General features: G+C 37.0%; 1 protein-coding gene across 10 annotated transcripts in view; it reads right to left on the bottom strand.

Annotated features, from left to right (window-relative positions):
* The window catches only part of cobl (cordon-bleu WH2 repeat protein), a 322,888-nt gene that overhangs the window by 150,147 nt on the left and 159,739 nt on the right, over nt 1–13,002 (bottom strand). For all 10 annotated transcript variants that reach the window (XM_059972440.1, XM_059972433.1, XM_059972437.1 and 7 more), the window contains 2 exons: nt 3,028–3,238; nt 2,286–2,514 (listed from right to left, as the gene is read on the bottom strand). In XM_059972440.1, coding sequence (XP_059828423.1) covers nt 2,286–2,514; nt 3,028–3,238 — 440 coding nt within the window. The remainder of the gene's footprint in view (nt 1–2,285; nt 2,515–3,027; nt 3,239–13,002) is intronic.

Genomic DNA, 13,002 nt, shown 5'->3' with positions numbered 1-13,002 from the left:
TCACCCTGGAGACATTTCTGAGATCACTGTTTTTCCCAATCTACCATAAAGATATAGGTTTGTATAGGCTGAAGCTAATTTCAAAATGAATAGTTGACAGAAAACTGTGACTATTATGAACACCAATATAAGTCTATTATATTAATAGACTTAAATAAGAAACCAAGTTGTTCAATGACAGTAATAAAGGAGAGTAGAAATGAGGTTGTGGCTGACAACGGAGGGGTCACATCTTGCTTCAGAAAACAGGAAAAAGCAAGACCAACTTAAAGAGAAACAGAACCATTTACATTATAACAGCATACGGGGAAGCTGTGTGATCAGCAGTTTTGTAAGTATTGGTTTTAAGTAGTACAGACTTTGGGGAATGGACAATATAATCTTAGAAGGAATGTGCACTCACAGGAAACAAACTTGGAAAATGTGCCATATCAAAGGGAAAAATCATAAAAGCAATTTAGCCCTGCAGAAAGCAGAGAAAGAGTTGATGAGCTTTCTGCATTCGATTTTGAAATGGGATGAAATGAAATGGCGGCAAGAAATAGCATTTCAACAAGACAATCTGCAACCAAGAGAAGAAGCTGTTTATTTTTGCATTCTGATAATGTTGAGCGTTAAAACTCAACAAACCACACCATCATACATGAAGCTCAGAAGTGCAAACAGATCATGCACATGTTCTTCCACATACCTAGATGTCCAAACTAAATCAAATGATAGACAATTTTATTACAATGATTATTATTTTATATGTTAAGATTATAAGCAAAAATACTTTTAATATAAATTAATTTTGTATCCTCATGTTATTGTAAACCAATGAGCAATGTGATTTATTGTCAATCAGTCTTCACATCCAGCAGCAACCGCCGAGCTTCCAACTTCCACACAGGGAGACTTACATGAGATCTGTTTCAGCAGAACAGCAAATTGAGAAAAAGAAGTATGAAAAAATACAATATCTTTGTAATTTAGAACTGACACAGCAGAATGTATTTGAATCTTAAGGACTACAAAAATGAAAAATAATTGGAATTGTTTGGAAAACATCGGTTATCACCCTAAGGAAGTTTTAATATCTCATAGATATAGCATAAACATTAAATTGCTGCAGAAAATTGCAAAATTGTGATACATTCCTTTTTCATATGCAAAAGAATTAAGTAGGAAAGGTTAATATAATTTTTTCTCTTGATCATTTTAAGTGTTGTGTTGCCACATCCAAAATTGAACCAGATTTAAACCAATAGGAATTTATTAGAATTTATTTATTAATTGGTCATAACATTACAAAATTCCAGACTGCAAACTATATGTATTTGAGAAACATTTCACAGGAATTTCAACTGTGAATGTGTTTCCAGGAAGGAAAATCAGAAAGCGTTGTGTAGAGTTATAAAACATTAATCTGCACTAATAACTGATTTGATAAATTCAGAGTGCATACTGACCTTGCGGTTGGTTTCAGAGTTAAACATTTGCAACATGTAGTTTAGACATATTAATGGAAAATAGTAACTGTTTATCTTCACAAGGTAAATTAAAAATAGATTTGTAATATCTGCCAAGTAGAGCCCTTTTGACCACTTGAGTACTTCAGCACATAACTGTGAACCCAGGCTCCATCTTTAACAAGATGTGTGCCTTAATGTTGGTTTCTCACAAAGTGGGCCGTTGTTTGGACCCATGATTGCCGCATTACAAAATCTGAGGCAACTGTTTTTGCTTTAATTTTCAGAAAAAAATGTTTTACAACATCTCAAAAATGGTACATTAAAAGTCCACTAAAATAACATCAATAATGCACATTTACTGCAATATTGCAGACAAATACTGTTTCTACATTGGTGTTTTTCCAAGGAGAAGTTTTCCAGAAAGTTACACAATATTACAAAATAAAAACTTAGTTCACTCAAATATCTTGAGAAATCATTATTTTTTTTCAAAATTATTCTCAGTGATTAGGCCTCATTTGTTGAGGATGTACTGTGCATTGCATAAATGGATAAAAGCCCCCAGCTGGTTTAAAATGTTCTTACAGTTACACCATATCCATTGGTCCATTTAACCAAGTCTAACAAGCTAATTAATGTTTTGGATTTTTAACATTACTATTCAGATTTCATTCAGCAGCAAAATAATTGTTTGCTCAGATTTATTTGATTTGAATAACAAACTTAAAATCTTCCTAAGAATGCAGTCATTTAAAGTTAATTATCCTCTGAGGAAAAAAGTACTGAAGAAAATTGGCTGAATTCAGTTGAACAGTTTCTGGTCAAACTCACCTCTGCTGGTATCCAGTGCATACAGTTCTCTGGTTTCCAAGTCATTCAGTGATTTTGAAAGATCCACCTTTTCCCTTCTGATACCATCTTTCAAGAGCACAAGGTGATCTAAATTGAAGTCACACTTTTCGCATATAACTGGTAACAGTTCTTGCAAAGGCACTAATGGACTGACACGAATCACGGCTTTTTGTGTCCTTAGGAAATTCACAATCAACCTCACAGTTTTCTGTAATAGTCACAAGTTTGCATTAAACATTAAGTAATAGCATAGCACACTAAAATAAATAAGCATATTAATTTATTGCCCCTCATGTTGCCATCTTTATTGGTTTTTGACACTACACCATGAATACTTCTTTGATAGGTCAGCATGAAAAATGCAGGAAAACTGCACCCACTTTTGTAGGTGTGTAGTTTTCCAAAATCATGCAACAGTATTCTCAAACTACCTTTTCAATTAATATATAAGCATTCATACATTGCTTTTCACAATACTACTTTGGTTTATCCTTCAACCTTTTAACTCTATCCTCTCTTGTAATTTTCCAAGCTTTTCATATGGCTTTTGACACAGCATTGTTTTGTGAATAATTTGTTTATCAAGAAACATTAAATCACAGTTCTGCACAGATAACATTTCAAATTCAGTATGCAACATACTTCGAGTGCTCTAAATCACAAATAAATTGAAATGACTTATTTTACAATTTAATACAAGCTATTTTGATTTGTTACCTACTTCAGGCACTACAGGCTGGGGTCTTCTTGGCTTATCCTCAATAACTTTCTGCTTTATGAGCACTTTGTCTACATCCAAAATCCCAACAGCAGTATTTGGCTTGAAGCCTAATGGTTTGTGTGTCTCTCTGGATTGCAGTTCAAGTGTATGATGAGTTGGATTTAAATGATATTGGCTGCACAAATCAATGAGTAGATCCATCACTGCTTTACTGTAGTGGAAAAATAATTAAAGTAAATTTTAGATATGCATTACTTCAAATTGACATGTCTTTTAAGCATCTGAGTGATTGTTAAGGCAGAATATTTCATGAATAACTTTACTACCTAGGTTCCAAAGTGATAATTACAAAAACTTAATTCTATTTCACAGGCATTATGATATTGCACCCACAACTGAAAGCATTTCATTTGCATCAATCAACTATTCCATGAACGTCCACTCCATGTTATTTTCAAAGAAACGGATTCATTTTGCTCTTTATGTATTGAGAGAAGAAAACTCAGTAAGCATATAAATATCCTATAATCGTTTGAAGGCGAGATGATTTTCAGTGTGAATGGTAAACAGCTTTATTTCTCAACAAAGTGAATTATACAGAGAAGCAATTGTATCAGAGGGCTTCGAATCAACTTATTACACTTGGATTCCTGTAATAACATGGATATAGTGTGATGGGCTTGTTATCTTAATTAAGCAGAATGTAACTTTACAAAATCATTGCATTCTACAAGCCCAAGGGCTTGTTCTACAGTTAATCATCTACTATCTTTTCATTTCTGTCTATCCTTTTGCTTTATTTCCAAAATACAGGGTTCATCTCTCATTTTTCTTTGCTGTTTATGACCAATTACAACTCTTATTCACAAGCCCAAGTTACAAGAACCCCTTCAGAGTTCAAATGAAAAGGGTTGTCACAGCATCAATAAATGTGACCAGTTACTGAAATGTTAAATTGTCACTTTGGAACACCACTTTATATTTAACAGACACAGCAAGCAAACACTTTCTGTGAAAATAGCCTCTGTAACACAAACATTACTGAAAAACAGCTGAATTCTCTTCATGACCAATACATAACTGGGAGAAATACTTTCCAAATTCACTCATTGTGAAATGAATATCAATAGAACACACACGCTGTATAGAAGAACAAATAAAGAAAATACAGCTGAACTAACAATGTCATCAGAGGGAGCCGAAAAGCTAATTAAAATTAACTAGCATTATCGCTAACACACAAAAATCAAATTTATTTTAATAATAATTCAAGCATTGAACCATAATAGTCTGGTACACAAAAATTGATCTGATTGACATAAGTTGAACAGTTCAAAATGTTGATGAATGTTATATTCCTGACTCAGTTGAAGTTTTACATTTACAGAATATTTTCCCTTAAAAGCCTTACACATATTTAATTGTGCCTTAGTTACATCAAAAGTATTAAGGAATTTAATTTAGTGATTGGATTTTGCAGCACTGTTTTAAGTGTTACATGATTGAATTTGGATGTTTTTCCTGAGGAAACTAAATGGATGGTCATTTTGTAAGAATTGTGCAGTTATGAAATTAGCACTAGCACTAGTGAAGTCATTCACTGTACAAAGTTCATTTTGTATACTTGTGGCTCAAATTAGGTCATATTTTTTTGATTTAGAAATGTAGCTCATGACTCAGAATCTAATTTATTATCTTGCATTGACTTGTACGACCTGAAAATGATTGTTTTGCAGCAGTAGTACAATGCAAAGATACAAAATGACAATAAATTTCACAATAAATAGTGCAAAAGAGTAACAGGAACTGTTCAGAAATCTGATGGCAAAGGGAAAGAAGCTGTTTCTGAATCATTGAGTGTGGGTATTCAGGTTACTATACCTCTTTCCTAAATGAAATAATGAAAAGAATGCAAGTTAGCTACGGTAAGGTTCCTGAGCAGTTGTTGGATTAGATTGAATAATTATTATTTTCTTTGCAGTTTATCGTTCTCATGTCTGCTTGTATTTTTACATAATTACTTTTGTATATGCAGTATGTTTCCTAGTGGTCACAATATGCATACACAATTTTTCAAAGTGTCTCTTAGTGGTTACAGTTCTTTCTCTTTCTGGAAGATTCTTTGTAATGCAATATTTGAATTAGGGCTATCTGACTGGTTAATTCTTATCTACTAATTTGAATGGAATGTCTGTCGATGTATGACATAAGAAAGGCCTAGCATGTTGGCCCACCATCCTCTTCTTTGTTCTTTGACTCCTGCTAGTCATTTTCCATTTCCTTTATTCTATAAGTGCTTAGTAAAAAAATCATGAAGTATCAAGGTTTATGCTTTGTTTGTGACTTCCGAAAGGACCTTGGATCATAAATGGCAAACACGAGGAAATCTGCAGATGCTGGAAATTCAAGCAACACACACAAAATGCTGGTGGAACGCAGCAGGCCAGGCAGCATCTATAGGGAGAAGCGCTGTCGACGTTTCGGGCCGAGACCCTTCGTCAGGTCCTGTCAAAGGGTCTCGGCCCGAAACGTCGACAGTGCTTCTCCCTATAGATGCTGACCGGCCTGCAGCATTCCACCAGCATTTTGTGTGTGTTGCTTGGATCATAAATGTCAGAATCCAACAATTTAGTGTAGTCAGCAAGGATGGGTGTGAAGATTTAAGGACTCAGAAGAATCCCAGACAAAGTGGAAGTTTTCAGCTCCTAAATACAAAAGGAGGGAAATGCTTCCCCTAATTCTAAATTTCCCAAGATAATCAACTAGTTCTTCAACTTCAATGCACCACCTAGTGGATGTTTAAGAGTGAGGAAACTACTATACTGAATTTCTATTCTGAATAAAGTAGATCTGGAAAAAAAAGTACTGAAACTAATATCGTGCTTGACTAAAATTTGTACAAGCAAGTGGGAATGGAGAAATACTTCGATGCAAAACTTGTGAAAATCTGGTTGCAATCTAATAATATTTCAGATTGTGGTCAAAGTAATAAGACGTACGTACAAAACTAAGTGTCACATGAGATTGAATTAGGACAATGGCTAAAGTTGTGAAATTAACTACAGAATCTCTCGTTACTTGTGAACAGATAGCTGAGCTTCTACCTGAATAAAATATTTCAGTTTGATAAGATTAATGACAAATAATGCAGATGATATATACCATTGATGTTAAGTCTAATGAAGTGTGGTTCTTCAATTAATTTGACAAAGTATGGGATAAGGTCCAGAACATCACTTCAAGCAAAAATAAACACTGGGGCGATGGCAATTTTATCACAGTTACGAAGGAGCAAACATGCAGAACTGGAAGAAGAGTTTAAGCTAACATGTGGTCAGCTTGAGAATAGAATTTGAGAGTTAACTGAGCAAGTAAAGGAATTAACTGATCAATTCGGGAAAGAGAAAGAGATGTGTGATGAACTACAAAAAAGAGTATGACAGAGCCAGTAAAAAAGAGCAAATCTCTGCATTAACTGAATGAGTAACACGGTGAGTGTAATAAATTGAAGTGCAATGCCTGAAGCTTCAAAACAAAGTGCAACAATATGAGAAAGTGCAGCAAGGACTTCAAGTGTGCAGTCCTGCCAGTGACGCTTCTGCAATCGAACAGTCCTCTGAGACAGCGCCATCATCCGAACTCCGAGGAATTACAGACTGGACATAACAAGGACTCTACAGTGGCCTCTAACAACTTAAACAAGGATGACAATGAAGAAACAACAAGGTTGGCAGCTATGTCATGGCATACTCCAATAAAGAACAAGGAGTGAAGACTTGTAAGGCTGGAGGTAGAACATATGAGAGGAGACAGGTGGTTTACTATCAGGCACCTGAAGCAGAAAAGATTAGTCCAAGGATGTTGCACCTTCTAAAAAAGGAAGTTTAAACACCAGAGCTGAACTTCAACATAGTAAGAACAAATTACAAACTGCACCCATAAGAAGGCATCTAAATTTTGGCTACTATGTTGCATTCTCAGCAAACCAGACCAAAAGTATTTGAGCAATAGAGCTAACAGTGGCATGGGAGATGATGAACTAAATACAAAGGTGTTGCGAATGCTCTTAAAAGGTGGTTGGAAGAACAGGCCCCAATGTAGACTGATTGGAGGAAAGTGATTGGAGGCAAGCAAAATATTTCTGAGGACATTTCAGAATATGAGGAATACTACAGGATAAATGGTTAAGTTATACAGGATTTCAGGATTTAGATGAAAATAATATAAAGGACTCTTTACATGGTCCCTTGAAGTTAACTTTTATGGATGCCTTGAAACCAGTTGTTGCCAAAATGGTGAAGCTGACAAAACTGAAATAGAGTGAAGATAGTGTTTCATGTAGTGAGTTTGTGTGAGCTGCCAAACAAGCAGAACGAGATACTGAAATCTGAATAAGATCATTATGGGTGGGGCAGTTACCTTTGATCAACAATCACTGACCATGGTTCAACAGACATTGATCGCTAGTCAACAGCCACAGTTACCACAGGTGAATCAACAGCCAACATCTATTCACCAAAAGAAGAGCCTGGTCTGGGATTCACAATGTGTATCACAACAATCTCAATCTGAGTCACAATTCCGAGGCTGATCCCCTAAAGCACAGAGTGACTTCTGTAGTAAGAAACTACACTGAGTCACAAACTGTTGGAATAGGAAACAAGGTGGGCAACAGAAACAAGCTCTAGAGCAAGCTGAATCCTCGCAAAAGTCGTGAGATTCTAATGTGTCAACATGGCTTCAACAAACAACTTTGGATATAAAGGACTTACTGACACAGTAAAACAAATGACCAGGTCCTTCCCTGCAGTCCTTGCTTCTCTTCATAGAGCAAAAGGTATGTTAACTTATTGATCGGAAATGAGTGTACCGAATTCTTATTCCATATAGGAGCTGAGCTAACATGTATAACCAAATCTACTGCCCAAATACACTGCTTACTAGTCAACAGCCACAGCAAATGCAGGCGAGTCAACAGCCAAACCGCTTGTGATGGATTCAGGGCATTGAAAATAGTTGATGGATTTGCACCAAAGGAGCTAGCTTGTCAAAACAATTTACTGTCGATCTCCAAGTACCATTCAGTTTCTTAAAAGGCTAGACTAGACTGTTTGACGGGCTGTGTCTTAGTAAGAATTCCTTGCTCCCCCTTCTGGTTGATATTAGGTGAATACTGTTGACTGATATTCATAAATGTGCATAAGGAGCAGCAGGACAGATAATTACACTAATTAAAAGCAAACTACATGAGATACAACTTTGTCCTCAACAACAAGAAATAAAATTCTGGATAGATGTCTCTTCTTCTTGGAATGGAACTCTATCGCAGAGGGTAGAGTCATTTGGAATCTTATGCAGTTGGCCAAACCTGAATCAACCCATATGGTCAAAATATAAACAAAAAAGACTGTGGCCTGCTGGAAATGAATCCTTTTGAGTTTGCTGATAAATGCCACCATGTACTAAGCAGTATCCCCTGTGTAGAACATCTATTGAGGCTATTCTACCTATTGTCAAACAGATTGAGGAGCAAGAGATTCTTGTTAGACACACAGGCCATCAAACATTTCCAGTCTGGCCTGTTAAGAAAGCAAATTAGTCCTCTCAAGTAGCAGCTGTTCGGTGCTCCAAGTGGCCTACTGTTCTTGAGACACTTAACATCATCAATCAAGAAATGAGAGCAGCAAATCCACTTGAACTGTCACCTTTGGACATGGAAGACTATGATGACCAATACTGTGGAAGAATAATAACCACCATGAAAAAGCAAATTAATACAAAGAAACTCCTCCGCAGAATCCAGATCTGATTCTTTACTCTGATGGCTCCTCAAAAATGGAGGGAGGAATTCGGATGGCTAGATGGGCCATTATTTCTGAAACTGACTGACATCAGGAAGCATGGCTCCTGATGCACAACAGGTAGAACTGAAAGCTTTGAGTGAAGCCAGTACAGTGGCAGGATATCAACTTATCTATGCTGATTCTCAAGATGCTTTTGGAGTTGTTCATGATATTAGAAAATTAATGGAGAGAAGGGGGATTTCTTATGGTCGTAGGAACCCCACAAAGAATGGCCAACTACTACAAGAACATATGAATGTCATATAATTGCCATCAGAAATTGCTGTATTAAAATGGAAAAAGCAACTCCAAAATGCTTACATGGGAAAACCATGGAAATACACTCTCCAATGAAACTGTGAAAAGGGCACCACAAGGAGGATAAAATAAATAAAAGCAGTTTAAAAGGTCAAAGATGGTACTGCGATCATATGCAGTAAATCTAGCAACTGAAACTATGGAAACTAAATTGGACTCTATCACAGACGAACATACAAGACATTTGAGTGATCCAAGCTCAGTGCTCCAAACAGGAAAAGTGATTCTGGATGGAGAATGGTGGGAGGTTAAAAGGTGATGGAACATGGACATATAGCACTAGTCATAGACTAGTAGCTCTAACCAATGTTGTTTCCTTATCTGGCAGAGCAGAAACTCTCCCAAGGACACACGGGAGTGGAAATGATGATCAACTGATTAGAATCCAAAGTTCAGAACACAAGGTTGACACACGTTTGAAAGCTGCCAGAAAACAAATCCTAGAGCCGCGGAAAAGCTACCAAAATAAGTTCTCCTGCTTCATCTGGTCCATTCTTACACTTACAAGTAGATTACATTACTTTGCCAAAGTGTCAAGGATACTCAGACATGATGGTAATAATGGACAAGTTTTCAAAATAAGTGGAAGCTATTCCAGCAAAGAATGCCACTGCCACACACACACAGCAAAACCTCTGATCAAGGACTATATTCCTAGATAGGGACTGCCACATCACATCGACTTTGACCATGGAACACATCTCACTAGGATTGTGATCAGGAATTATGTCGACTGATGAAAAAGGATCTAGTGCTTTTGCTGGTGTATATGACTATTTTAACCTGGCTAAAATTGATACCTATTCACAGCTAGAAGCCCGAGAAAAGTTTATTTGACAGATGAACATTGAATGGTCTTTTCATTGCCCACATCATCCAGAATCATTAGGACAAGTCAAACGAATGAATGAAACCACTAAATAATGACCAACTAAGTATCATGATGGCAGAAATGGCAGAGGAGCTGAATGTGTATTTTTCATCAGTCTTTACAGTGGAAGATATCTGCAATAGACCAGACACTCAAGAGAGTCAGGGAAGTGAAGTATGTGCAGTGAAAATTACGACTGAGAAGGTGCTCAAGAAGCTCAATGATCTGAGGGTGGATTAATCTCCTGGACCTGATAGAATGCACCCTCGGGTTTTGAAGTTAGTAGCTGGAGAGATTGTGGAAGCATAAACAATGATCTTTCAAGAATTGATAGATTCTGACATTGTACCAGATGATTGGAAAATTGTAAATGTTACTCCGCTATTTAAGAAGGGTGGGAAGCAGCAGAAAGGAAACTATAGACCTGTTAGCCTGACATCAGTGGTTGGAAAGTTGTTGGAATCAATAGTTAGGGATGAGACTATGGAGTACCTGGAGGCACATGGCAAGATACGCCAAAGCCAGCATGGTTTCCTACAAGGAAAATCCTGCTTGACTAACCTACTGCAATTTTTTGAGGAAATTACTAGCAGGGTAGACAAAGGAGATGCAGTGGATATGGTGTACTTGGGTTTTCAGAAGGCCTTTGACAAACAGGAATATAGGGATTCTATTCTGGCTGGCTGCCTGTTACCAGTGGAGTTCCACAGGGGTTGGTGTTGGGACTGCTGCTTTTTACGATGTATGTCAATGATTTGGACTATGGTATTAAAGGATTTGTGGCTAAATTGGCCAATGATACAAAGATAGGTGGAGGAGCGGGTAGTGTTGAGGAAACAGAGAGCCTGCATAAAGACTTAGATAGTTTAGGGCAATGGGCAAAGAAGTGGCAAATGAAATACAATGTTGGAAAGTGTATGGTCATGCACTTTGGTGGAAGAAATAAACAGGCAGACTATTATTTAGATGGAGAGAGAATTCAAAATGCAGAGATGCAAAGGGACTTGGGAATCTTTGTGCAGGGTACCCTAAAGGTTAACCTCCAGGCTGAGTCGGTGGTGAAGAAGGCAAATGCAATGTTGGCATTCATTTCTAGAGGTATAGAATATAAGAGCAAGGATATGATGTTGAGAGTCTATAGGGCCCTCGTGAGACCACACTTGGAGTATTGTGTGCAGTTTTGGGCTCCTTATTTAGAAAGGATATACTGACATTGGAGAGGGTTCAGAGAAGATTCATGAGAATGATTCTAGGAATGAAAGGGTTACCGTATGAGGAACATCTGGCAGCTCTTGGGCTGTATTCCCCGGAGTTCAGGAGAATGAGGGGGAATCTCCTAGAAACATTCTGAATGTTAAAAGGCCTACACAGATTAGATATGGCAAAGTTTCCCATAGTAGGCGAGTTTAGGACAAGAGGGCATGACTTCAGGATTGAAGGACATCCATTTAGAACAGCGATGCAGAGAAATTACTTTAGTCAGAGGATGGCAAATCTGTGGAAATTGTAGCCATGAGCGGCTGTGGAGGTCAAGTCATTGGGTGCATTTAAAGCAAAGATAGATAGGTTCTTGATTAGCCAGGGCATCAAAGGTATGGGGTGAAAGCAGGGGAATGAGGATGACTGGAAAAATTGGATCAGCCATGATTGCATGGTGGAGCAGACTCAATGGACTGAATGGCCTACTTCTGCTCCTATATCTTATGGCCTTATGAGGAAGACATACGATGGCCTATAGCTCTTCCTATGGTCCTATCTAGCATCAAATCAACAGCAAAAAAGAAAATTACATTAAGTCCATTAGCAGCAGTAAGAGGGCAACCTATGGCACTGCTGAAAGCTCTTGATCTCAGAGAAGTTGATATACACATTAAGGCAGACAGCTTAGTTAACTGTTGCGCAAACTTAATCCCGGCTGTACAGTCTTCTTCTCTACAGGTTTCTGCCACTTGGAGTGATCCAAAAGGAGGACACATCCTCATGTGGTGAGTGGGTCTTGATTTAGAAAACACACAAGGAACCAGTGGGAGTTTGATGGGAAGGTCTTTATCAAGTGCTATTAATTACAAATTCTGCAGTGAAAGTAGAAGATAAAAGTAAGTGGATACACTGCAAGTAAGCTAAAGTTGTAGCTGATGAAGACAAGAAGCACTGTGGTTAATGAGCTAGTAACTTCTGACCCAGTGCCTACGCTGCAAGTTAACAGTGAGCAGATCTCTAACCAGCCAGAAGGCTTGAAGCACAGTTGAGAACTACTGGACATTATGATGTTTATTCTAATAATATGTCTTGATATGTTATATCATAATTTACATTTTTTTTATTTGTATAAGGACAATCCTTAATAAATGTGCCTACTTATGAAAATAGTCTACCTAACAGTGACATTATTCTATGGATTGTTTTTGACATTTCCATAACTGAGATAGTTTTTTAATTAATTTACACTTAACATAGATTGCACAAGTTTTTCTGCCTCTTAATTTTCAGGTGTAATGACTCTAAATTTAGAATTTAGATTAAATTTAGATTTAGAATCAAAGGGGGGAAGGAAAACATAATTGTTATACTTTGCTGTTTAATTTCCTCATGTCTGGTTGTATTTTTAAATACGGTGTTTTTCAGTTAATTGTAACACATTGGGACCACTTAACTGGGTAACAACGTATATATTTAAATGAAATACAGAACAAATTAGAATACTATCAATACAACTACAGTACTATAAAACTGTGTAGCAGGTCCTAATGGTTATTGGAGAAATTCATCTCAGGTACGCTGCCGTGTTCTTTGGATCGGCTATAATTGAACAAAAACCAGTGCAGACACCTACCGCAGATAATGGACTGTCTTTCTAAAAATCTTTTGATGATTACATCTTCAAATCTTTACTTTCATTGTAATATTCAAGGCCATTGTCGATACCTTTAAATTCTTTTTTGC

The sequence above is a fragment of the Hypanus sabinus genome, chromosome 6 (assembly GCF_030144855.1).
Source record: "Hypanus sabinus isolate sHypSab1 chromosome 6, sHypSab1.hap1, whole genome shotgun sequence".
NCBI classification, from domain to species: domain Eukaryota; kingdom Metazoa; phylum Chordata; class Chondrichthyes; order Myliobatiformes; family Dasyatidae; genus Hypanus; species Hypanus sabinus.
This window is presented reverse-complemented; position numbering and strand designations above follow the sequence as displayed.